The sequence below is a fragment of the Cyanistes caeruleus genome, chromosome 3 (genome assembly GCF_971803275.1).
Source record: "Cyanistes caeruleus chromosome 3, bCyaCae1.hap1.1, whole genome shotgun sequence".
In the NCBI taxonomy this organism is placed as follows: domain Eukaryota; kingdom Metazoa; phylum Chordata; class Aves; order Passeriformes; family Paridae; genus Cyanistes; species Cyanistes caeruleus.
In genome coordinates, this window is record NC_141703.1 from 49342419 (window position 1) to 49367953 (window position 25535).

General features: G+C 35.9%; 1 protein-coding gene and 2 long non-coding RNA genes across 11 annotated transcripts in view; 1 reads left to right on the top strand and 2 right to left on the bottom strand.

Annotated features, from left to right (window-relative positions):
- UCHL3 (ubiquitin C-terminal hydrolase L3) overlaps positions 1-25535 on the bottom strand; it is a 42146-nt gene that overhangs the window by 5619 nt on the left and 10992 nt on the right. For all 7 annotated transcript variants that reach the window (XM_023927703.2, XM_023927623.2, XM_086881048.1 and 4 more), the window contains 3 exons: positions 22913-23069; positions 22470-22555; positions 21323-21370 (listed from right to left, as the gene is read on the bottom strand). In XM_023927703.2, the coding sequence (XP_023783471.1) occupies positions 21323-21370; positions 22470-22555; positions 22913-23069 (291 nt within the window). The remainder of the gene's footprint in view (positions 1-21322; positions 21371-22469; positions 22556-22912; positions 23070-25535) is intronic.
- Positions 2222-9370, bottom strand: LOC147654143 (uncharacterized). The gene is made up of 3 exons (XR_015284532.1): positions 9283-9370; positions 8250-8389; positions 2222-7702 (listed from the first exon to the last, which is right to left on the bottom strand). It is a non-coding gene; the product is annotated as an uncharacterized LOC147654143 (long non-coding RNA).
- LOC147654144 (uncharacterized) lies at positions 9485-25439 on the top strand. 3 transcript variants are annotated; one of them, XR_015284531.1, is made up of 3 exons: positions 9485-9567; positions 9762-9844; positions 24998-25439. It is a non-coding gene; the product is annotated as an uncharacterized LOC147654144 (long non-coding RNA). The 3 variants fall into 3 exon arrangements; XR_015284530.1 differs by lacking the exon at positions 24998-25439 and adding an exon at positions 11020-11242; XR_015284529.1 differs by lacking the exon at positions 24998-25439 and having other exon boundaries at positions 9762-9935.

A 25535-nucleotide genomic window follows, 5' to 3' on the forward strand; every position in this document is an offset into this window, starting at 1 on the left:
ATCAGTCTGTCCAGTCTGCATGTGAACTTTTGATCCGCAATTTAAGATCTGCTTTGAGCAAATGGGAAAAAGGACTTCGGGTTTTCTTCACTATCAAGAATGTGACTTGTGTGAAAATGTATTTAATGTAATTTTCTTTCATCTTTTAATTACTGCTAGACTTACATTAATTTTCTAAAAGACTCCAAAAATGTAAAAACTTGCTAGAAACAGATTAGTGTGTACAATAAGTTGTAGAACCTCAAAATCATGTCATCTTTTAAAGACTGGGTTCAAAATTTCCTTTTTGATGATGGTCCTGAGAAAAGACTTTAAAAGATTATATAAATTGAAAAAATTTGGCAAACAACCAGAAAAACAGAGTGAAGGACATTAAGTCACTACAGTCATTCAAATACATCAAGAAGGCCAAAGAACGCAGCACTTCCAACTGGAACTGCCAACAGCTTACAGAAATTCTGTGTAGCAAGCTCAAAAATTAGAAAAAAAAAAAAAACCACAAAAAACCACACAACTTCCCCTCAATCTCATTTAAGATTTATCTCCATAACCAGTTAGAAGTGTGAAAGGCACAAATACCCTGTTTCATCACTGTTTCAGGGAGCCTAGAATGGAGAAAAGGCATTGTGGCCACTGAAGATGAGGCATCTATCAAAGGGACAAGAGGATCTTTCCACCAGAAATTCAAGCAGTCTGTGTGAAATGGCCTCTGATAATTTTGTTTCACAGAACGCCAAACAGAGCCAGGACTTAGCAAAACCAAACAGCCCCAAGAACTTGACTACCCCAGCTGCCAACTTCAAAGGACCACAGATTTCCATAAAACCACACAAGACAGTAGGCAACATCCAATGGCACCTCGTTGCTATTGCTATTGATCACCCAACGTTTTATAGACATCTAAACTGTAGTGCTACAAAAGTGTGCAGCTAGGCTAGGCTGAGCATGCTTGTCAAATCCCACATTGTCACCTAATTCTCTTCATAGACATATCACTTCACAGCTGTTCACTTATCAATTAAACATATCAAATAAGAAATTTGGGTTTAAGAAATTTCAGGGCTAGGGGAAAGACCACTGCCAGTTAGTGTCACTTTAGAAAGGAAGTGACTTAACAATTTAAAGCTTACATCTGAACATACTCTACCTGGACTCAAGCTGACATGAAGCAGGGGAGTACACCACTACTTCAGATGACTTTGAGATGTTCAGGAGTTGATTTTGACCACATTTAGAAACAAGACATAGTTGCCCTGTTGACTATTTTGGGTGTTATGTTCTTTGTCAAATTCTAATAAAATACCCTTTCTCTAGAGAGACACCATTGGCATGCTTGGAATGCTGAGTCTATATATATAGGAAGAAGATGAATAAAAGAGCATGATTGACTTTTCATAAAGTTTACTTAGAGACAGAATCCTATAGAATCCTGCTGAGTTTTTGTATGTGACTAATCTAAATAACATGCTTTCATTGTGCTATTGCCATAAACCGTGAGAAATGTTGTGTTTTTACATTTTTAATTCCCCAGCCTCAGAGAGAATGAAAGTGCCATGCCATTATTAAGTTTTCTACTGTATGTTCTAATGTAGGCAGTCTCCTTCCATTGAGATTTCTTTTCATCAAATCTAGATAGCAGTAAAGTTGATGTTAACATTTCTCGAAAAATTAGGATTTCAATAATTTTTGACAGAAAAATACTTGCATAATCATAAGCACAGAGAAACAGTAAGGTCTGAATAGTTATGATGACCTAAAATTTTGTATTATAAAGATCTGTTGCTTGTAACTTATGCAAACAAGTAACTGGATTAATCTTTCCCAATGTGATGAATCTGATTCAAAATCCATCCACCCCTCCCCTTCTTAGGGAAAAAAAACCCAACACATCCATATATGTGCAAGCACACAGTCACCATATGAATAGCCTAGGCAGGCCAATTTCCACTTCACTGGGAAGCCTTAGAAATTCTAACTCTTGAACCAGAAGACTTTAAATTTCAAGGAATGGAAAAAAGAGGGAATATCAGCTCCAGGGAGAGGTCTTTTGTGGTCTCCTTGAAAAGCTACACCTTTGGCCAAGTTTTCAAATTTCTAATGAAGTGTCTATGTTAATGCTTAAACAAGCAAGGAGCATAGCTTTAAGAAGTCTGCCTGCATGTTCATCACAAGGTAGTATTGCTCACAGTGGTTACAAAGAATTTTCTCTTCATTACTCTTCTTGTCAAAGACCACAGTAACAGAGACATCAATCAAGTGCTGAGATGATCTGTTCCTTTAGATTTTTTCATTTAAAAGTCCAGTCAGTGTGCAAAAGGAAAAAGCACATTTGATGGACCACACGTATGCATGAACCACAAGGAGAAAGGCATGGCACTCTAAACAATGTGATTGTCTAACCAGGATTAACTAAACTAAACTATGGGATTCAAGACTCATTTTTCAACTCTTCTGAAGAGCTGTCATGCTGTATGTAGGAAATTTATACTTCTCTCCTATCCAGAAAAGAGAGAAAGAGAATGAATACTAGCATCTTGAGTTAGCTTACAAAGCTTATATTATGGTTGTAATCACAGTATAAGAAGTATATTTTGGTAATTTGGGTCAGTAGACATAATTTTTCCAATTTATTTCTCCAAACTAAAAACATGCTGAAAAATAAAAATCAGAAGACTCTAAACTGATTTAAAGAAGAAAAATACAAGAAGTTCAGTGCTCAGAGTGATGGTTCTGAGAACATCATCTCAAATGTAACTTTTCTCCAAGGAACTAAGGTAGCATGCAATAATAATACTGAATATCTTCATGAATACTCAGTCACACACACAAAAAGAGACAGCCAAGGTTGTCTGCCCTGCAATTTTGGATACCACATTAAAAGCACTTAAATATTAGAGTGCCAGTTTTTCAGAGGATTTGACTGCCTTCTTTGCTAATCTGGACATTCAAATTGAATAATAAACAAGTGCTGACCTTTGTGAGAAATCAATTTGAATTTACTTGTCTCAGGTCAATACCCATTAGTTAATGTTATTGAAACAGAACCTCTGCATTTCTTCTTCTCTTCACTAGCAGATTTCAAATCTGTAACTAAAATTTCCTAAGTTTTTAAAATATAAATGATAACCCTTTCTATGCCTTCTTGTACTAAGAAATTCCTTTTGTTTTACCTTACACCTCTGCATGCTGCACTCTCCTCAAGAGCTAAACCAGTCTTTCTAGTTGTTGCACTAAACTTCAGAAACTCTATAGTCCACCCCATATCACCCAATCATCCTGTCTAATAAAGTATATTTCATTACCTTCACAGTTTGTTTTTTTCTTGCAATGTAGTTAGACCATTATCCCAATCTAAAAGCTGGTATTCCACTTTCATGCATTTGAAATCCTTTGATCTTCAAATGTTGCTAAGTCAAGAAAAAACTGTTTGTCAAATTTATGTACAGCTGGTTTCTTTTCCCAAAACCTTCATTTCTCGGACAAAGTTACAACTGGGGAAAAAAAAATTGTCTCACTCTCATGATTCCACTGAACAAGCCTCTCCACATCCTGCTTAAGAAAGAGAAAGCAGTCTGGGAAAAGGTTATGCTGTAATGTCCATCTTTCTTATGAAAGACCACATTATCAAAGCAGATTCAGTGATACATGACAGTTTTCAGGCAATGTCTTCCAAATGTATGTTGTATTTTATTATTCCCTTACACTTGCTTTTGAAAGGAAGAAGGAAAGCAAGAAGCATCACAAACCAGTTTAGTAGAATGCTTTACAGGTAGTGACTGGGAAAGGAAAAGAAACACCTCTTGGTGTTAACTCGAGAAACTGGATCGGGAGTCTGTCAGGTTATGGAAGAGTACTGAAGACTGATAGGGAAGAGACAATTTTGCAGAACCTTCAGGAATAAAAAAATCAGCTACATCCAATTGAAAGATCATGACAAAAGAAGCTACTGTTTAAAGAGGAGAAAAAACCTCAGAGGTTTATCAGTACAAATTCACTCAGAAGGAATTACAAGAAGCCAAAGAAAAACCAAAAAAGCCAAAAAAGAAGAATACCAGGCATGGTTTAGATTCAGTAAATTCTGAAGTAAAAGGGAAAAAGTGATGCAATTGCTGTTGAGTAGATCAGACATCTGTAACTTCTGTTTTGCAGCATGGGATGTGCTTAGGCAAATATACTGTGAAAGGCAGTTGGGTCTCCGTTGAAGTACTTCAGCTAAAACAGATACCATTGGAATGATGGTCACAAGTTTTTAGCAAGGCTATTTCTCCCCTTTTCTCACAAAACAGTGACATCTCTATTCATAACCAAGGCCAGCAGAGATACTAAAAGAATAGAGGAGCTGGAAGAGAAAATGACAAGGACTAAGGGAAAGTCAGCATTACTAAACAAGCATGCTGTTAGCTTATCTTAAAAATTTGCCACATCTGCTGCAATTTATCAGATTTGTACAGAACATTTCAGGACGGTATTTCAATTTTTTTCCCCTCCTATTAAATGTTCTTAACTCATCTGGAGACCTAGTCTAAAAAAATGTACTGGATCTGTCTGAGATGGAGCTTCCCCAGAGCAGCCCTCCCAGTGCTGAGCTCTGCATTGGTAGCTGGAAGGTGCTGATAACACCCCAGTGCTTCGGCCACTGCTGAGCAGCGCTGGCGCTGCATTGGTGCCCTCTCTCCAACCCCTCCAGCAGTAGGATGGAGGTGGGCAAAATCTTAAGAGGGGACACAGCCACAACAGCCAACTCAAATTGACCAAAGGGATATTTTGTACCATATGGGAGGTCTGCTCAGCAATAAAAGCTAAGAGAGAGGAGGAAGAAAAAGGGGCAGGCATTAGTTATTGCAAAATTAGTCTTCCTGGCCAACCACTACACGTACTGAAGACTGGCTTCCCAAGAAGTGTCCGGACATCCCCTGCTGATGGGAAGTACAGAATAAATCTTTTGTTTTCCCCTGCTTTCATGTGAAGCTTTTGCTTTACTGAACTGCCTTTATCTTAACATAGGAATTTTTTTCTCTTATTTTCTCCCCGCCCTGGCCTGCAAAGGAGGGGAGTGACAGAGCAGCCTGGTGGGCATCTGGTGTCCAGCCAAGGTCAACCACCATTGAAGTCAAGCAAAGTTTTCAACTAGGAAAAGTCCTTTTGTTTAAGGAGCCTAGAAAACAGTCTCCCAGCAACAAAACTTTTGCTCTGAATTTTGAAACAGTCTTTTTTCTGTCTGTCAATGTTTTAGTAGTAGAAACATACTTAGAACTACAAGAAAGTTCAACTCTATTTTAAACACAAAATACAGGACGTCACATCCCCCACCCGTCCCCCCTCAAATTCAAGAGCATAGATTTCTTAATAAAAGCAGTACTAAAATGCTCATGCATTTCTCATACATTGGCCTCATGCAACACTGAGCAGTTCAGCCTCTTTGTACACGTAGCAGAATATCAGAGCAGTACTAATACTACTTGTTGACAGGACATTAAATACTACCTTGTCATTCAAATTTTACCAAGCCAACTAAGACAGCTTTAATGCCAAAAATGCTGTCTGGTTTCTTGCATACTAAACTAATCTACAATTAGGTTGTGTGTTCTTAATTTTCTTGTAAGGCATGTTGTACAAAAGTGTAAAGATGAGAACAACATTAGTTACCAATACATATCAGACAATACAGTATTCACTGATAATAGGCCTTGCAATTTTAATCTGTTGGATGAAGACGGGACATCAGGGGAATTAAGGCATAATAATTTAAAACCTTTTAGCAGCAAGTTTCTGTTTTGCCAAATACAGTTGTATTGAAAGCTAAACTAATTTTCTGAACATTTTTAAAGCAAATGCTTAGTACTAATAGATGAGAACTTGTTTTTGGCCATGTTCTGAAGTTAATAAAACTCTCAGCTTGGTTTTCTGCTACAGTGACAACAGGTTATGCTGTAATGTCCATCTCTAGATAAGTCATTGTTTATTTACTGTTGAGGTAAACTCATGTTCAATTAATGTTTTTGTTCTAGGCAGGCACACTCAAGCACAAGCCTTTTCTTAACAACAAGCATAGATAAGGCAAACTCAAACAAGATCCCAGTTTCAAATTACAGAAATATGACATAGTATTTTCCAAGGTTTGCTAAACAATCCCCAGGTAAAATGGTAAAATCCCCAGGTAAAATGTCAGATGTTTGTCAATGTCAGTGAAACAAATGAAGGGTAAAAAGCATGATTTGGGAAGAATTTATGTCTGCTTAACTTCATGTCTCCTCAGATCCCAAAATATTTAACTAGCTCCAAATGATAATATCAAGAATAGTTCTGAATATTATATGAGATCTAGATACTTAATAAAAGCAATTACTATTCAAATGAAGAGAAAGCAGTCTGAGAAAAGGCCTCATCTTGAGATATTTAGCAGGATAAAAATACAAAAGCTATAAAGAAGTGGAAGAATTTGATACTAATTTTTAATAGCAATAAAACATTAAGGATTTCCACATGTGCAAAGACACATCTGAATGAAAAAGAAAATTATCTGGACCACAGTCAGAGTAGTTATTTCACCTCTGTAAAAAATCCACATATCTCAAAGAGGAATTTCCAGGAACACAGGTGAAATGTGATCGGTATCAAAGAATGATAAAAACAAAATCGATGTTCTAATTCTGCATTTAAGACCATTAACTTCCACATACCAAGATTTATTTTTTATTCATTTATGCATTAGAAGTGTGATCACTCCTTAAAAGCAGGATGAAATAGCATTAAAAGACTCTTTCAGTTTGGTGTTTCCCCATTTAGAAATATTGGCTACTCTGTACATATAACTTTTTTTGCAGATTTTTAAGATACATTTGTGGTCTATGAGTGAAGGAGGAAAAGAAATAAAGCGTTTGATGACAAGCTTTTCTTATTGGAACATCCTCCCTTTCAACTACAATGTTTGTCTACAAACTAGATGAAGAAACAAGATGTCAAATCAGAAAGTAACCAGCCCCTTGGGATTAAAGGAGACATTTAATCATTACTGAAATACCCAGGGACCATTTACCAAGAGTTATTAAAAGAAAAGGAGACTAGATTTAGAGTATGAGAACTTAAAACGAGGTCTCAAACACAGAAGGAATAATGCCATGTGGCAAAAATATCAGAAGCCCCTTGGTTTAGCAGATCCAAATGAAAGATCATGAAGATGAGAGAAAAGAAGAGGCTGGATGTGGAGCCTATGGCAAAAAAAGTGCCAGTTCATGAAAGGCAAACTTCTTCTATGCTTTGAGAATGATTAGGCATATGTATGGAATCAAAAATACCTGGGCAGCAAAGCATGGAATGATGTCCTCTTGCTGTCTGACATGGTGGAAAGGGGAAAAATAAACCAGGAAGAAAGAAATCCTAAGAATGGTTGAGAAAAGACCGCAACAAAACATGATGCCTTGAAGACTGAGGCTACATGGCAGAAGACCAGTGGTGTCAGAGTAAGAAAAGACTGAAGATGGACTACACTTACAACAGAATGAAGCCCAACAGATGGAAGGCGTATCAAGGGCCGCCACCGACGCAGACGGATTGACGGACTGGGAGCCTTTGCAGGACCTACATGATTACGTTTGGCCCAGGAGAGGGAGGCAGAGTGACACAAGGGTGAGGCCTTCGTTCTGCTGTGGCTAACCTGAGGCTGCGATGAGCATGGTGGTGAAGACAGCGAGGACGATGACGACTACATAAACATTAAAAAAGAACATACTTAGCCCACTTAAACTTGAAATAGCATCCCTGCAACTGCAGCAAATAGCAACTGCAAAAGCGTCCACTACTGAGTATACTGTCCTTTAACTGCTCAATTCACACAGATAATAATCAAGAATGTGTTGAATTTGAATGAGAAGACAAAAGAACACTGCGAATAAGCAAAGACAATGTTCAAATCTGAAGTTTATAGTAAGACAAGCTAGAGGTTATTCACACCCAGGGAACTTCACATATGAACACAAATTAACTGACTCATTCAAGAGACAGTGTTGAAAAGTGAGAAGGGAGGGGATTTAAGCATCATTTAATGGAAGAAATAGTTAAGAACAGAGAAAGAATCAGTTTTGTCTACAGCTACAAAAGCTGTGAACAACAGTTCTTTGGCAATTTGGGAAAGCTAGATTGTGCTGCTCTGGGATTTAAGATGAATCAAGTAACTATGGTAACAGAACCCAGAGTTTCTTTACTGTTCCATGTCTAACATAAAAGGAAAGCAAAGGAAAAGGGAAGCTTACCGTGGTGAGGTATGCAACTTGCTAAGTTTTTCACCTATTCTTCTAAAATAGCAGGCCAGTGGCAGTACTGCCATTAACACTCAGGATCCCTTTAGTATCCGTGGAAGCAGTAGGACTATGTTAAACCATTCAAATTGTTACTATTAGAAGAAAGACCATAGAAGTATTAAAAATGACTCTCAGCTCCAACTGACAAAGTTATAGTAAATATATTAACACCAGAAAGGACCATTGTGATGATTTAGTTTTGATCTTCTGTCCCACACAGGCCACAGGACCAAACAAACTCAAGTTTTGCTTGGATCAAAGCATACTCATAAAACAAAAACAACCATTCAAGCTTAACCATTTTTTTTACTATTGAAAAAAATCAGAATAAAAATTCAATCACTCCTAGCTACAGAGACAATAAGTAGCATATTCACACAGTTAACTAAAATTCATAATGAATGAAAATGCAATATTTTTAGTCCTGTTCAATAATGACATAACATGAACAATAAATTACATTATTCATTTGGCCATCATGCCAAACCAGGAGGTCATCTTCAGCATTTCATCCACTATTACCTTGGATTATATAAAAATTCCCAGTGTTATTTAGACCCTTTCCGAGAACCTCTTGCCTTCTGTCAAGAAATGAAGTTAATCTTTTGTGCTAATTACACAGCTTTTATTTGGCCTCAGAAAAACACTCCTTTGTTTGAAGCTAATCTAAAGGGCGATCCAGATTGTCCTGTGTTGATGTCTTGTGCTTTACTATCTCTTTATCTTTTTCCACCGCCTGTAGGTTTTGGAGTGTATTTTAATCACAGTATCATGGAGTGGTTTGGATTGGAAGGGCCCATCTTAGATAATTTAGTTACAATTCTCACCATGGTCAGAGACACCTTCCATTACACCGAGTTGCTCAGAGCCCCACCCAAACTGGCCTTGGGCCCTTCCAGGCATGAGTCATCCACAACTTCTCTGGGCAACCTTTTCCACTGCCTCACAGTGAGGAATTTCTTCCTAATGTCTAACCTAAACCCACCGTCTTTCAGTTTGAAGCCATTGCCCTTGTCCTGTCACTACATGTCCTTGCACAGTCTCTCTCCAGCTCTCTTGCAGGCTCCCTTCAGGTACTTGGAAGGCTGCAATCCGGTCACCCTGCTATTGTCTTCCATGTCACTGACAGACTGGTTAACAGTGCGGGTCATAGAACCAATCCCTGCAGAGACCCACAAGCTAACACAGTAACTCATCACTGACACCCCACTTATCTGCCCTGAGACCAGCCAGGTTAAGGCAGCCAAAAGAGAAACTGCAGGTCCTTAAGGCATGTCCCAAATTACGCTTTCCATGGAATGACTCCAGTAGGAGCTGTCAAAACTGAGCATTAGATAACTTCTCTCAAAAAAAATATTTTCACTCTTACTAGTCAAAATAAGTCACTGTAGTGCCAGTTTCTTTGTATTATTTATTATTTTTGAAGCAACTAATCTTAGTTCTCTTTTTCTTTTTCCTATCAAGACTAGGACAATGAATTGGTTCTTCCTGCTCCCATATTGCTGACCTTAAAGAAGGAAGATAGGGTTAGGAATTCTTCATAAAGAGTAAGCATCAAGTACCATAGAAACCGTAGAGCTCAAAGACAATCATGGAATGTTACCAAGTCTCATAACATGTCCAGAGAACAGTTTTCCATAGGTTTGTCATGGTTTTGTTTTTTCCTTTAATTTCAAGCATCTGATCCACCCCCTACCTCTCAGCAGCTCCTCTTAAAAGAGGACAAAACTAGAAAACCCCCAATCCGAAAATGGAACGACATGAATAAAAAGGAATTAAGCAATGACAATACTTCTACTGGACAGAAAGGCTTACAAGAGCTTCATGGCTATTACAGTTTATCTGTACTACTGACTGGGGTTTTTTCATATTCTTCACTTGAAGAACTGATCTAAAATGAAATATTTTACATTTAGGTAACATATCAGATGGCTTTAAAAACAATTTGTTCTCAGCTTGCTTAAGAAAATTTCAAAAGATGACTTCTAGAATTTCTCACAGTCCACAGACCTCCCAATGGAAGGAGGAACCTATAAGATTTGGGAACCTCTGCCAGGCAGAAATTTAAGAGCTTTGCTCACTAGACAGTTCATGATGAAAGGAAAGAGGCCTCTGTATGTTTTACAATTTTGTAAGCTGCTGTCATCGTGACAGGCGGGATTGATAAGTCTTCCAAGAATCTGAATTATAGTATATTGTTAGTGAGAAATAGTTAAAAAAAAATGAAATCAAAAACCTTACTGAGAGTATGATACACTGGTGCATTCCATTGACTGGACACTATTAAACTATATACTTTTGCTCTGAAAAAAAATCCTTTTTTTTTAGGGCTCCCATATAATTACTCCAAAACCATTTATAAGATGCTGAACAATACTGAATTTAAGAATTGTTTAACAGTGATGACAACAATATTGAAATATTTTTTTAGAGAGCCTTTTTTAAGTTTGATTACCATTTTTATCACAAGTCTATACTTCTACCATTCTTCTTTATTGCACTTACTTGTTTTCTGGCCAATATTGCTAAAATAATGAGAAAATATTAAAAATACCCCTTACCTAAATCTAACAAGACCAAAAAATACTTCAGCTTTTCAAAACTGAATTTATACCATAAAATGCCATTTAGAGCAACTAATATTTTAGTATTTCTAGTTAGTATTTGTCCTGGTTTTTACTTCTATTCATTGAATCTTTTTATCCTTTATTTCCTGTACTAGTGGGTCCCCTAGTGAGATCAACTAAGAAAATGAGAAGCTTCCTCTCCATTGAAAATATACTTTTGCCTCTGTAAGAGTGGAATTTAAGCAGAGAGTATATAGGAATTCTGGAAAAGCAAACTTAATACTGGATTATGGATAATTGAGAAGGCTGTAATAACCAGAAAATTCTATGCATTGTTTTAACAGTAAGCACAAATTAAGCTATGTGAACTGAAGTTGTTTTCAAATTAATATTAAAAAAAAAGAAATAAATTAGCATTACATGTCAATATTACTATGAAATTAATGTTAAATACACATCTCCAAATAAAGAATACAACCATACGTTTTACATTTAATTTAAAATATGGATGACAAACCCTAACTTCAGACACTATTCAAACAGAATTTATTAACAGCTAGAAAGTGCAGAAAAGAGAATTAGTCTAACTTCACAAGAAGAAAAGATCACAGGAGCATATTCCTGTGCTGAAAATTATAACAGGTCAAATATCTGAAGAGGTAAAACAAAAGCCCTGAAATAGAATTTAATGTTATTGTCATATAAACCAGTAGGCACATAAAGTTTGTCATCTGAAATGCAAAAAAATACATTATAAAGAAGTTAAAAGCTTCATGGAGTAGATCCAGAAAATTTTCAGGCAATTACCATCTGTTCCAATCCAAAACTCACTCCTATATATAGCTGTTACTAAAATCTAATATCTAAAAGGAATCACAAAGTTTGTCAGGCACCAAGAGCTGTGCTTTTGCACACACCCAGAAGTGCCTAGGTTTGATAGTGCTGAAGAGGTTATGGCTTGGTTCACACCCAAACCTGTCAAGTTCTAGAAACAGGGGACTGTTTGCTCATCTTGTTCGTGGAACCCAATCCAGCAAATTATTTCAGTCCACATGTAATGCACTGAAGATCTGACAGGACAAAACAGCATTTGGTATTGCAAGACCATTTCTAAAAATAAATAACTATTACTGATTAACTTGCTAGAGGCTACAAAAATTCATCTGTCTGGAAACTCAGGTTCAGAGCATCCTCACAGAAGAAAATTCAAGCCCATGCTACCTTCCTCTTTGAAAGCTTCCCTGCCTATCAGCTCACAACCTGTGCTGGGACAAGGGCTTTTCTTCTTTCCTCCATTTTGAGGTTGTCACTGTGTAGAAAGAAACACCAGCTGCACTGGGACAGAGATAAAATGAGCTTTAACGGCATAACAATATGTCTGGAAACTTGGGAAACAGAAGGAGATGGCATACTTTCAGTCCTGGTCACTGTTTCTTAGGCACAAGCCTGGCATCAGAGGCCCTGGCATATGTTCTGCATCAGTTGCACTGTTCCATAAGGATGCAGGGACCCTACCCAACATGCTGTTCATTATATAGTTCCCATACAGTAATCCCTGGAGCAGAGATGGGAGAAGGTTGAAGCAACAACAAAATGTACAACTTTTCCCAAGTGGGAAATATAACAGTTATAACAGCTTCAAGAGTTTTCTCAGAGAGGGTGTACTTAGTATCTATCAATCACTTTTCCCCACCACCTTTTGAAGCTTTTTCTTAAATATTTGCTCATTATTGAGTTAAACACACTATTTTAAAGGGTCTGTATTACAGTTGAAACTAAGTGTTCTTCTTCCTTAGTCATTATCATTACTGGGTTTTTTATATGCAAATCAATCTATGTATCACAATGTCTGAAAAAATCCTCTTCCTCCTCTTTCCTTCACAAGGGTTTTAAATTTCTCAATAGAGTTTCAAGCCTATGTTGCTGGTGGTGGTGAAATCTTGAGAGATACTAAGTTCCTTCAAGTTTTTATAAAAAGCAACCAGACAATGGAGAGGAATCTGACAAAGGAAGAATTCCACAGAGGCAGAAGATGCCTCATGAGCTCATCTCCAATAATATACCACAGAATTCACATGAACTAGAGACATTTCTAGCGTCTCGTGTACTTCGACTGCAAGAAAAGCTTGTTTCTAACTAGATATTCCTTACATGCAACAAAAGCCTGATCAACATGCAAATTCTCAGGAAGTTAAGTTTCATAAACTCCAGTCCTCACAGACCTACTCATTTTGCCAATATTACAATTATCAACATCAATATGTATTAAGACTGAGATTACAGATCAAACTGGGCTACATCTGCTAGCACATCAACATCTGCACCAGTCAGTTTAGTTAGTCCTTCTGCAGCTGGTAACAAAATATTTACAGTATTCCCCATGTAAGTTTAACCCATGATTAAGAATAGACAATATCCCAAGAGTATTACTTTGCTAAACATACGGGTGAAGATAAGAAAAATGGTGAGATCAGAGCACCCCAAAAAATCTTTCCAAAATTAGTGGTAATTTATCTCTCCCTGAAGACTTAAAATTAAGTTCTATGGTCTATGTTAGGCAAAAGTCAAGCTAGATTATCACAATGGTGAGTTCTGTGATCAAAAAAAAGCGGAACCACAAAAATAAATAAAATTTCAAGGATTAGGGAGCTCTGCAAAAGCTAAATAAACTAGATTTTTTTTCAAATAGTTTTTCCTTCACAAGATTTTTTTTCCAAAATAAATTGAACAGCGCTGTTGCACACCAAATACTATCTTTTTGGAGTGCTTTCTTGAGCAAAGTCAGTTGATGCAACATCAGTTCTCTTAGTAGTTTTAGCCCACTGTCTAGCTTCAGCCATACTGGTAAAATGTTGCAAGTCTTAAGAATTGTAAATTCTTTTAATTTTCTCCTTCCAAATTAGTGGTTTGATGATGATAAAAAAAAAAAAAAAAAAAAATAGAGAGAGCAAGCCAAATCATCTTCTCTTCTGCGTAAGGGAAGGGGCTGACTGTGAACTCAGCCATCACCTGATGGTACATGGCTATACCCTGCTGCTTGTTATCTCCTACAGATAGTGCAAGAACAGCACAGGAAGCATTATGGATTGGAGAGATGCAAAAAAAACTAAACAAACAAAAAAAGAAAAACAAACAAACTTATGGCAGTTGATTGGTAGAGATGCTGGATGCGAAACTGTAGAAACATTTTTTCACTTGTGTTATTTATTTCTTATAAACTTGTTATTTAAATCCATGGGTGACTTTATGGGTGCGAATATCCTCTATGTTTCATCCTAGGAATCAGAATTCTTTCATGCAGATTTTATGGTTAAGCATAAGATCCAGAATAACAATTCTATGGTATTAATACCTTATTAGCAATTTGCTCAGTATAGAAATTAGATTAATGCATGTCTCAAACACTAACACATTAGATATCATGGCAATGCAATGAGTTACAGTCTAATCAAGCACAATTTCCAAAACATTTCACATGATTCTAGTAAGGTCCTTTTTTATACTTTTACTTTGTAGACTGTAAAAGAAAAAGAAACATAGCTAAAATTTTAAGGCAACTTCACCACCTTTACAGGAGAGATTATATGCTTGTTCTCTAATGCTAAGTCAAAAATAATGTATGAACCAGTTATATAATTGATTTTATATTCTCTCAAGATGCAAATGTTTCTTTAGAAGACTATGGATTATTCAGAAGAAACATCAAGGAATATGGGTGATTTAAGAAAAAAATCCCACCATATGCTCTTGGCAGAAGCAAAAGGGAAGCTCTTTATGTTTCTCCTCTAACAATAAATTGTAATGCCCCAGGGAACCAGAGATCTTTGAAAGTTCAAGTTTTACAGCAGTTGGGAACAGAATGCATTGATTCTACTTAGCTCTTGCCAATGTTAACGACTGTTACTGTGATCAAAGTCTAACTTTGTGCATTCCAAGCAAGATTATAGTTCTCCAGGCACATGAAACAAGTTTACAGACTAAAGTTTGCAGTTATGTTTTGAGTTAAAGAAGAAATCAAGCTGTGGTAGTGTTTTTAGAGGCTGCCAACTTCAATCCATGTTAAAAATATTCCTGATCATACTCGTGAACAAAAAGTGTATCTAAGTAAACACACTGATGTGTGCCAATATTTCAGCTTTTTGTGAACATCTGACACATGTTCTTATTTGTGATTTTTGACTCTCTGAGTATAAACACCAGTTTTGATTTTCAAAGGCTGACTTTTTTATCAATATTTTTGATAAAAGTCTAATGAGGTGCAAGAATGTTGTTTGTATTTGAAGTAGCAGCTCAGATGCTGCATCTCAGTCCATTCAATTCTGAGCCTCATTTCACTCAACATACAGTTCTAGAAGCCAAAGCTGTCAGTTGGGAAATGGATGTACAAAGTATACTAAAATAACCCAAACAGGAGGAGTTACAGAAGAAAGGCAGTGTTTTCTGTGTCTTCCCTTAATAGTTGATATATTTTACTCTGCAGTTCTGTTTTCTTTTATCTTCCTCTTCTTAACAACTAATCTTAAGCACGGTAGGTTAATTTGTTTAGATGGACATTCTCATCAGCCTCTAAGGAAAAGGAAAAATACATGAATGTAAGAGCTCTTAATTTTGTCCTAAGAATTTAGGTCATGAACAAAATCAAAAGCTCTTATTACTCTCTAGCCAATATCCAACACAGTCTTACTAATCAATAACCAATACCCAGCATAGGTATTTCAAGTGGCCATATCACTTTTATTTGCTTGATTGAAATGTCATTTTGAGCCAAGCTGAAGTAACACTTAAACAACAAAACTTCCCGAAGACCACTTTCTGCTAAGCAGCAATGCATAAATGTTGCTAAAACTCCCCTGTCCAAAATAGCTTTCACCTCCGTCACAAAAGTCATTCCATATGCCACAATTACCACATGACATAATAAAAAGTTCTATCATTTCACTTGTACTTACATCAAAAAGTGATATGGAAAGCTATTGGCAGCAGGTAGTGATACCTTGATGTTGCACAAACAGCCTGCCAATCACTTAACAGCACAATTATTTGAGTATTTGCTGTTCACAAAAGCTGATCTAAGTATAGTCTGTTAAACTTTCTCCTCTCTTCCCAGAAGTGTGCCTCTAACCCCTCTGTGCCAGCATTAGCTCCTACAAGGCTACAGGATCAGCTGTTTCAGGAAGCTAGGAAGCCCATTAAGATACTGTAGGAAACCTGACAATCCAGAATGATTTTAACAGCCACAGATACACACAGCTGGCTAAAACTTCAGATACTATTACCAAAATAGCACTTGATCAGGAGATAAGCATGTCAAAGCCTTGAGAAATGCAGAAATTGAATACTAATTATTCTTCAGATCTAATTCCTTGCCCAAAGGCCAATTAATCTTTTTAAAAGATTTCTGTGACATAGCTTGCCATTTTCCTTACTGTAGAATTGAGCTGTAATGAAGCACAATTGCAAAAGTACTGGATATAGATGCCAGTAATACGAGAGCAGAACAAAGGTATCTTCTACTCACATTACTATATTCACATATTAAAAAGGTCATTTATTTCAAGAATCACTGCAGATATTTTATACCTGGAATAATTTCCCTGAATCATGTAATTGTTTAATTGAGCTAAACAATTTCCACAGGTTTATTTCTATACAAAGTATGCCTTTGCATTTTCCTCCTCTCCTACTCTGTCAGGCAACTATACAGCAACTTACTATTATTACTAATGCAAATGAGGGGGTAGGATACAAAATGAGTTTCTTCCCCAACTCAAATTTCAAAAATTATTTACTCTGTAAAAGACTCTAGACCTGGAAGTCTCATTTAATGTTTTCCCGTTATCAAAAGATGCTCCCCTGATTTTCTGATCTGTAACTTGCAAACAGTTACAATTGTTTTCAAAGTAAGGAATGCAAAACAGCAATACAAAAAAAAAGTTAGATATTAATCTCATCCTGCTCACTGCTATAAATTGGTACTTTTCCTCCTCAAATATTGCCATAGTTTTTTTGATCACTGTTGATTAGACAGCTAATGCAGACCCACAAACTGTCTGTCATTTTAATATTTTTAAAGGGCTGTAATTTTTCAAAGGGAGAGGGTGGTTTTGTTTTTTTGTAAGAGGGTATCAGAAATGTTAAGGTGAGGGGCAGTACAGTGTTTCAAATCTTATGAACTGATCAAGGAGGCATCAGAGAAACAAGAAGGGAAAAAACCCCAAATGAAAAACAAAAGGGAAAATGCTAATACGGCTCAGCACAAAGCATTAAAATAAGGATCAGATTAGAAGTGTGTACAGTTCTGCAAAAAAACAGGTTCTGTTTTCCACATCTTAAGACATCCTAGATATTATAAATAGAAGTGTATGCTCAGCAGAAGACCTATGAATAAAGAGGTTCTCGAGTATCTGGCACCTCAATAATATCTGCAGTTCAGGAGCTGCCACACAAAAAAGAGTACACCGAATCTATGAAGCTTTAAGGTAAAGACCTAGTTTTTTGTTTTTGGTTTTGGTTTTTTTTTGGCAGCTTTGGATATGAAATATCTGTCATTTGAGAAGGTCTAAGTTTCATCACCATAAACTTCAAGAGAAATACTGTTAAAGGAATCTTACATTAATTGCCCTCATTATGGTACTTGAACACGTGACCAGAATCAAACCACCCTTGAAGCCAACAAGACACTTCTTCTGTGGAACCATTCCCAGATCTTACTGCTTACTACCAAAGTAATTTTAAACAGACCCACACTTTTTACACAGAAGTATCCATAAAAAACTACCCATAAGACTGCTTTAGCTATTTATTTGCTCTACTGTAGCAATGAAGTGAGACAGAGAGCCACACAATCCAGAAGTATTAACAGAAGCTGGTCCAAAACCTGGCCTGAAGGATTAAGGGCAAATTTACAACCCCTCTAATTAGTACACTTGAAATGAATTATCAAAATGAAAACTGCTTAACAGTTCTTAAAAGTTTAATCTCCTTGAAAGAAAAAAAACCTCTTTTATTTTTAAGAAAAGTAGTTGGTTTTTCTTAACTAAACAAATTAATCACAGCTATCAAACTTGGAAAGCCTGTTAAAGCACTCATCAAGGCAGAACATTCTGTAGTTTTCAGCTTCAATACACTTGCTTAGTAATTCATCCTTATAGAATAGACAAATAGATCCCACAGTAATGATACATCCCAGAAGCAGACTGATCACTCTAAATTCCAGCAGTCACCATCTGGAATCTAGAAGCCCACTACAAGTAGTATCTTGCCAAGTATGGGTTTTCCCCCCCCTGAGAAGAGCTCTTTAAACATATGAAATTTAGGAGGGAAAAAAAAAATCTGATTTCAGTTTATACTAAAACAGAAACAAATCCTACCCACCAGAAAAGATGACAGAATACACAGATACTAGGAAGACAGCACTGCTTTATGCTATTACTTCTGATTTTTATTACTTTTATTATTATATTTCACTAATTATATTATTTATTATTTATTTATTATTGTATTATTGATTTTTCTAACAAGACTTGTTTTGAGGTTTGAAATATATATATGAAACAAAAAAAAGCAGATAATGCATTAGCATATTGTAAAAACTAAATAGTCACTGAGATTATAAAAAATGTCTGTGAAGACATAGCAAGACTATCAAAGGCAATCAACAAATAAAGACTTTACTCAGAAGTATTAAAGACTGAGTCCTCAAATATCTGAAACATCAGAACACAGAAAAAAAGAAACCCAAACTCACCAAACAGTACCATCAGAAAAGAACCTGTCGGTACTCTCTGCTATTTTCAAACCTTCTGCAGCTCATGATTCCAGAAAATTCATCTCAACTGTATGATGGTGTGCTTTGCATGGTGGAAGGAAACATCCTTCCTTCCTAAACAAATCAATTTTGAATTGACTGCTATCCATCCCACTTTTGGAAGTTATTCTTTAACACAAATACATTTAAGCAACACTTTCTGAAAATGTGAGTGGACAGTAGTATGTAATACCTATCTAAGGGACAGAACTACTCACAGAGCAGGCTTTTCTCTTAAAGAACACAAGCCAAGTTAATCATCCTAAGAAAATGTAGGCCTGCATGTTTTCTTAGTCTTTAAATCTGTAAGAGACCTAGAAAGAACTTTTTTTTAACAAGGCACTAACTATACAGCACTTATTATCATTAAGCAACTAAATAAGCCACTTTACTCAAAGGAAAGATTTTCTATGCAACATGCCTTAGCTATTTGGACAGCTGAGGGGTGCATGGAGGACAAAAACCCCAGTCATAGGAAGGCAACCTTGTTCCTTTCCTCTTAAAGGAACTTTAAATTCTCAGGAAAGTAATCATAACAAGTAATGGATATACAGGAGGAACAGGATTCTCTTCTTTCTTTCTTTCCCAAAAGGTGCTAGAAATCCTCAACTTATCCCACAGGACAAGTCAACAACCTCCTATGACCTGCATATGTTAACTTCAGCACCTGCAAGATCACACTGTTCAACCACTACCTGGAGAGCAAAGAGTGACATTTAAAATGTACCCATAGAAGGAAGAAAATAATAACTCACTTCAACTCTCAGTTACACTTCTCAGCATAGTCATGTTTCATATTTTGTTTCACTTAAAAATAATTTTACTTTAAAGTCCTCAGGTACCAATGAATAGGGAGGCCTTGCTGCCTCTGGTACCATCTGGTAGGACAGGATTTCCAGAGAATTTGATGTTCCAGTAACAAAACTTACTCATTTCTTCCCTCCTTGGTTGATGGATGAGAACTATTCTGAAAAAATGATCCTGGGAAATGTATTCAGTCTTTGTACTATTTCAACTTTGGAAACAAAAAGACAGGAAAAAGTTATTTCGCCAGTCTAAGGAATATCCATATTGAATTACTTACAGAAAGAGTTATACAAAATGGAATAATAAATAATTGGCAAGGAAACTAGCTATTCAAGAACTGTGTTTAGGCATGGTTGCTAAGACAACCTTGTAATTTTTTTATTATGAAAAAGTCTTCATCTTTCCATGCAATTATTAATCTTTTGTATTGTGGTTATCTTGATCAGGAAACAAATTAATTAGTGGAAGTTCAAGTAGTTAGCTGTCCATTATTAGCAGATTCCAACATCATTTAGGTGCTTCTTGAATCTTCATGAGGACTCTCAAAACACACAGCCCTTGCATTTTCTTTCCCAATCATTCCATAATATCTGCCAGAAGAACGCAGAGACACAGATTTCCCTACATGAACCTCACAGTACATCAAAATAACTAAAGAAGATTCTCATTCACAAAGATCTTACAAAAAGATTCAGTTTTCAGCAATTTGTTGGAATAATCACCCTTTCTGAGCTGGCCAAGAGTATCTAGAAATGGACTAATTTGAAAAAAAAATAAAACCAGACCAGATTTTCTGAGTCTCTTACTTAGAAAAGGAAAAAGCCACGATTTTGTTCAGACGCTTCTTGATATATAGAACCTCGACTAATTTAGGGAATGAGATAAGAAGAGAGAATGGTGTGGTTTTTTAAAGAAAATATTACAAAGGAAGTTGAGTATCTATAACAGATATAGTTAAACCAATTCTCATCATTTTCATTTCCAGACAGAACAAGGGGGGGCAGAAAGGAGTGCTTTGCTTTCTCCTACATTTTATAGATGACACTGCATAAAAAAAAAGAAAGCATCACCTACTGCGCTTAAAAAAGAGAGAATGGATGAGTCACTGGAGCCACAGCCAAACATAGAAGTGTTTCTCTTTTAGTCAAACAAAGCAGTGCTAGCAACAATCCAAATTTTTTTTTTGTGGAACAGATACTGAAATCTGAACTGGAAAGATGGAAAACTAGTATGACTGAAGCAGATAAATGTTAAATGCTCAAGTTCATGATTATTTTCAGGGTTTTGTCAGCTTTCAGGTTGTTTTTTCCATATCACACAATCTGTTGGGGCATAAATGCTTATAAATGTATATATGAGTGAGAATTTATCTGAATTTGTATTGTATACAAACAGCACACACACAACTGCAAACCAAAGATTGGACTATTTCTTTTCCTGAATTATAACTTTTCAAACTCTCATGTTTGTTACACTTGTATGGTAACTATGAATCTTACAGTCTTACCTACAAATGTGCAACATCAAAATCTCAAGTTTCTGTTACTGTCTGTTTTACTCTGAAATGAAGCTTAGAAAGATCTTTTATGTTATTTAAGAACTAAAAAAACCTAATGTAAACAACCCCCCCAACAAAATACACAAATAAACAAATAAAAAGACCCCAAGCTTCAAGTTTGGTTTCCCCTGCAGCAATATCACTTAATTTTGGACTAATTATACAGTACTGTAAATCAAGCAATAATCTCAATTTCACTCTAAACCTTTAATATATGATTGCTTTCATGTCAATTATATTCAACTCAAAGTAGATATAAACAAAGACTTTTTTAAAAAATGGATACCTCAGTCTGACCTTCATGGGCACTGGATTCATGAGTGACACGAATAGCCTAAAATTAAAATACATTTCAATCAGACTTTAAATGAGAGACTTTCACTGTTGCAAGAACCATTTTTGCACTTCATTTTATCAATTGCATAGATGCAACTATTTTTGTTCAGAGCTTATAATAAATAAAAAAGATAATAAACAAATAATCTTCACTTCCAAGGATCTCAGAAGATCACTATTTCAGATTCATAACAATTCAGGTCAAATATCTGAGAACTTGTAATGGCACTTTTGCACACAGGAAACCCAACAAGCATTTTTTAGCTTTCATTTTGAGCAGAAAAAATAATTTAGATAGAAGCTCTGATCAGTCATTTTGTGACCACTATTTCCACAGAAAACATCATAAATCTCTGATGTTTCTGTTTGTTATTACTTCCTTTAGCCAGATGTTAACACTCATATTCCTGAGGGCTTCACAATATGCTAAAAGTGAACTCTGACTTAAAAACCATCAAGGTTTTAATTTTGAGAGAAGACCATCATTACCATCAGGAGCAACAGCATTGTTCTCCATCCACCACTGGCCAGATGTTTCTGCCACATCCTTACAAATAGAGCTAATGATGTGGCTAACCACACTATCAGCTAGCTCATCTCATGGTTTAGGATGGTAAGGGAAGGAGATCATATTTCAGCCAAATCAGCTCTTTGTGTGCCTCAACTGCTAAAGGCATGGAGATATGACTAGAAGGCATAAATTCAAAGAGGCAGTGAAAGGACCATCCTTTCAGCAATAGCCCCAGATCAGCTTAAATTGACCATTAAACTACATCCTGAATCCACAAAAAAAAATAAATAAAAAGATTATGCATATATTTCTCATGCATTTTAAAGTACTTTTAAACTAAGCCAGGGAATTAATAAGGATGAGAAGAACATTGACAAAATCTGTTCTGCTGACTGAGCTATGGACAGGCAGGAATACTTTAAAATACCAAAGCAGAGTTTCCTTTGTAGCAACTGTCTGATCACAAACTCACTGTAAAATCAAATTTATTTAGGTGCTTCACTAAGTCAACCCCCAAAGACAGTACTGGCTCATGCAAGTAATTCTTACACTGTTTTAAATAAAAGTAAAAACACATGATACTAACTTCGTAAGTTTCTAGGTATTTGGCCCTCTCCTCAGGAGTCATAGATAATGAATCTTCTAGGAACTTTTTCAGTGATGAATTAGTTTCTTAAAAAAATTTTAAAAAGACATAATTAGTGTCATGTTTTAATTCCAACTTCATTCACAGCTTACAGAATCCAACAAATTATCTAAAAATAGAAATGCACTGTATTTTTAAGATGCAGAAGGCTGACTGCAAGATCAACTGCTGCCTGCTGCACTTTGCAATGTTTTAAGTGCTTTAGTTCATAAATTAGTATAAAATATTAATTTTGTAATTATAGGTAAAAATGCACTCCTTTAGCCTTTATGAATAGTTATATTCAGAAAGAAATAGTACAAAACATATCTTCCCTCCATGGCTTCCAACAGTTAAGGAAAAAACCAGAAAAGCCAACAAAAACCAAACCAAAAAAATCTTACCGAAGTTCATTTTATCTCTGTTGTTTGCAATAGCATGAATTAGCCCAATTGTTCCACAAGCATTGTTAATGGTCTGCTTCATGAAATACACTGATGATTTGACATCTTGTCCCTTAGCTTTTATCCTCTCTTCTTCTTCTGTTCTGAAAGTTTCATACTAGAAGGAAAGTTAAAGACATTTCACAAGTAGTACAATTAGCTACGTTATACAAGACAAAACAATTTATAAAACACAACAGCTAATTCATACTGCCATTTAAATGTGTCCATTTAAATGTGGTCCAACAAATATATGTAAACTTACCTGATCTGCTCTATATTGTTTCTTAACCCAATGCCTTCACACTTGAAACATCATTTTGAATATGTGTTATCTAACAGAATTCCAAAAATTTTCAAATTATTTCCTTGATCTGAGCTCATGTCACCATCTCTCTTCAGTGCAACTAAGGGCTTTTTAAGGACAGAGGTGTCAAAGTGCTATCAAAAAAAACGTAATACTTCAGGTGATTAATCATCATGAAGCATTCTTTAAAAATTCCACTGTTACATTTCATTTTTCCCAGGAATATAAAATAAAATCTATATAACACCCAAGGCCCCAAAACAGGCCCTTCTAAAGCCATATTCATGAAGTAAACTTTTATTTTCTGTATCAAAAAGAGAATTTGCTTTGACTGAACAATCTAATATACTTTTATAAAGATCATATTTGACTAAAATATCTGTTATACTGTGCAATAGTGTGTTGGTTTTGTGGGGTTTTTTTTTGTTTCTGGCTGTGATTTGTTGGTTTTTTTTCAGGGGAGGAGTGTGTTGTTTTTTTGACTGGATTTGTTTGAGGTTTTTGTTTATTTTATTTCTTTCATTAATTTTTAATTTCAAACAGAAAAAGAAAAAATAAATCCACAAATATTTCAGACAATGCTTCCTCCTTTGCCTCTTTTACTTACAAAAGTACCTTTTACTAAGTACTTTTGCAGCAAAAAAAATAATTCTGAAGTAGATGGGCTTTTTATACAAGTATGACGAAAGTGAAGTATGAATCCAGAATGTTATCAACGAACACTTTCTGCAATCTCCTGAGAAATTTCCCTTGGGCTCTCTGTACTGTCAGTGACAGACAAAATCAAAAAACTTTTTCAGCATCCTATTCCACGTTTGCAGGTTGTCTAAATGTTCTGAATAGGCTAAGTAATAGCAAGAGCATTATAAACTATTTTAATTTTGTTTATCTACAAGCTAACAAAAAACAGCTTTGAGATAAAAATTTCATAGAGTTTAACTGAACAAAAAGTTCAGACTAGAGAGGTGAGGAATACAGCTGCCAGTCATTCCCTCCCAAACAGATAAAATTCACAGCAAAAATAAATATATAAATGCTGAGAACACCAAAACTACAATTTTGAGCAAGGGTTAGATCAGATCACCTCGAGACATTCCTCCTAACCTAAGATATATGCCATAATTTATATTCATTTGGATCTATTCATTCATTAGGTCCAAAATGGCCAACACCCACGATATTCACTTTGTCTACAATCAACTATGCAGACTAAGAAAGCCATTGACCTTTAAAGTAGACAACAATCCTAAAATTATCTGTATGCTAACAAGAGTAGCTTGCCCTAAAAGAAAGTTCAAGGAAACTGATATACAGGACCCACAAAACAACTGAAATTCCAGATAGAAGAACAGACAGACATGTAAGAAAAGTGTTTACAAAGGCAGGAAAACTAATAGGCACTTTCATAAATGTAGACACAGCTCAGAAACAAATAAATCATAAATTAAATAAAAGTGTAATTTTACAGGCCATTTAGAAAGGGTGGCTGAAGAGGGAAAACTACTCTAGAAATACAAAATAATGCTCAAGGGTCTTGTGGAGTTCACACTGACCAACAAAGCTTCAGAACATTGGGACCTCCCATGAAACATTCATCCTTCACACAGCCAGCCTAGACAGTTGATAGAAACACTTGTGTCCCTCATGTTTCAGAAGGATTAACATGCTGAATACTTGGCTGGTTCTCAGATTTTACTGATTGATGTTTCTCTGGTTTTGTTTGTTATATGTTTCTTTAGGATGAAATCAGATACACCTTCTGGAACAGTAAGAGCAAAGTTATTCTTTCCTATGGGATAATGCTCCCACAGAATGATCCCACAAAAGGTTTGCACAAGCAGGGAGTCAAAACAAAAGTGACAGTCACAAAAGGAGCTCAGTCCTGTAGCACTACCAGCCAGACAGAAATGACAGCACACAGAAAACAATGCCTTAAAGGTGACAGAAAGGACATTTCCTGAAGACAGGTGTGTTGAAAGTTTGACTAGGCTCAAAACTGTCAAGGTGGCTGAAATCAAGCTTGAAAATTGCTGCTACAGAGCTGTTTTGGAGAAACTGAGAACTCAGAAGTTTACAGGACATAATGTGTAGGAAGACTGACCTGTCACTCCTCCCTATTTAAACACCTCTTGTTGTACAAGTTAAGTGTCAATAGGTAAGTAATTTATCCTCATAAGCTACATATTATTTTTGAGAGACATATTAAAAGAATGAATTGTGGACAAACTCACTTCAATCTTTCTGGCTGACCTTATCACAATCATGTGATACTCTTAT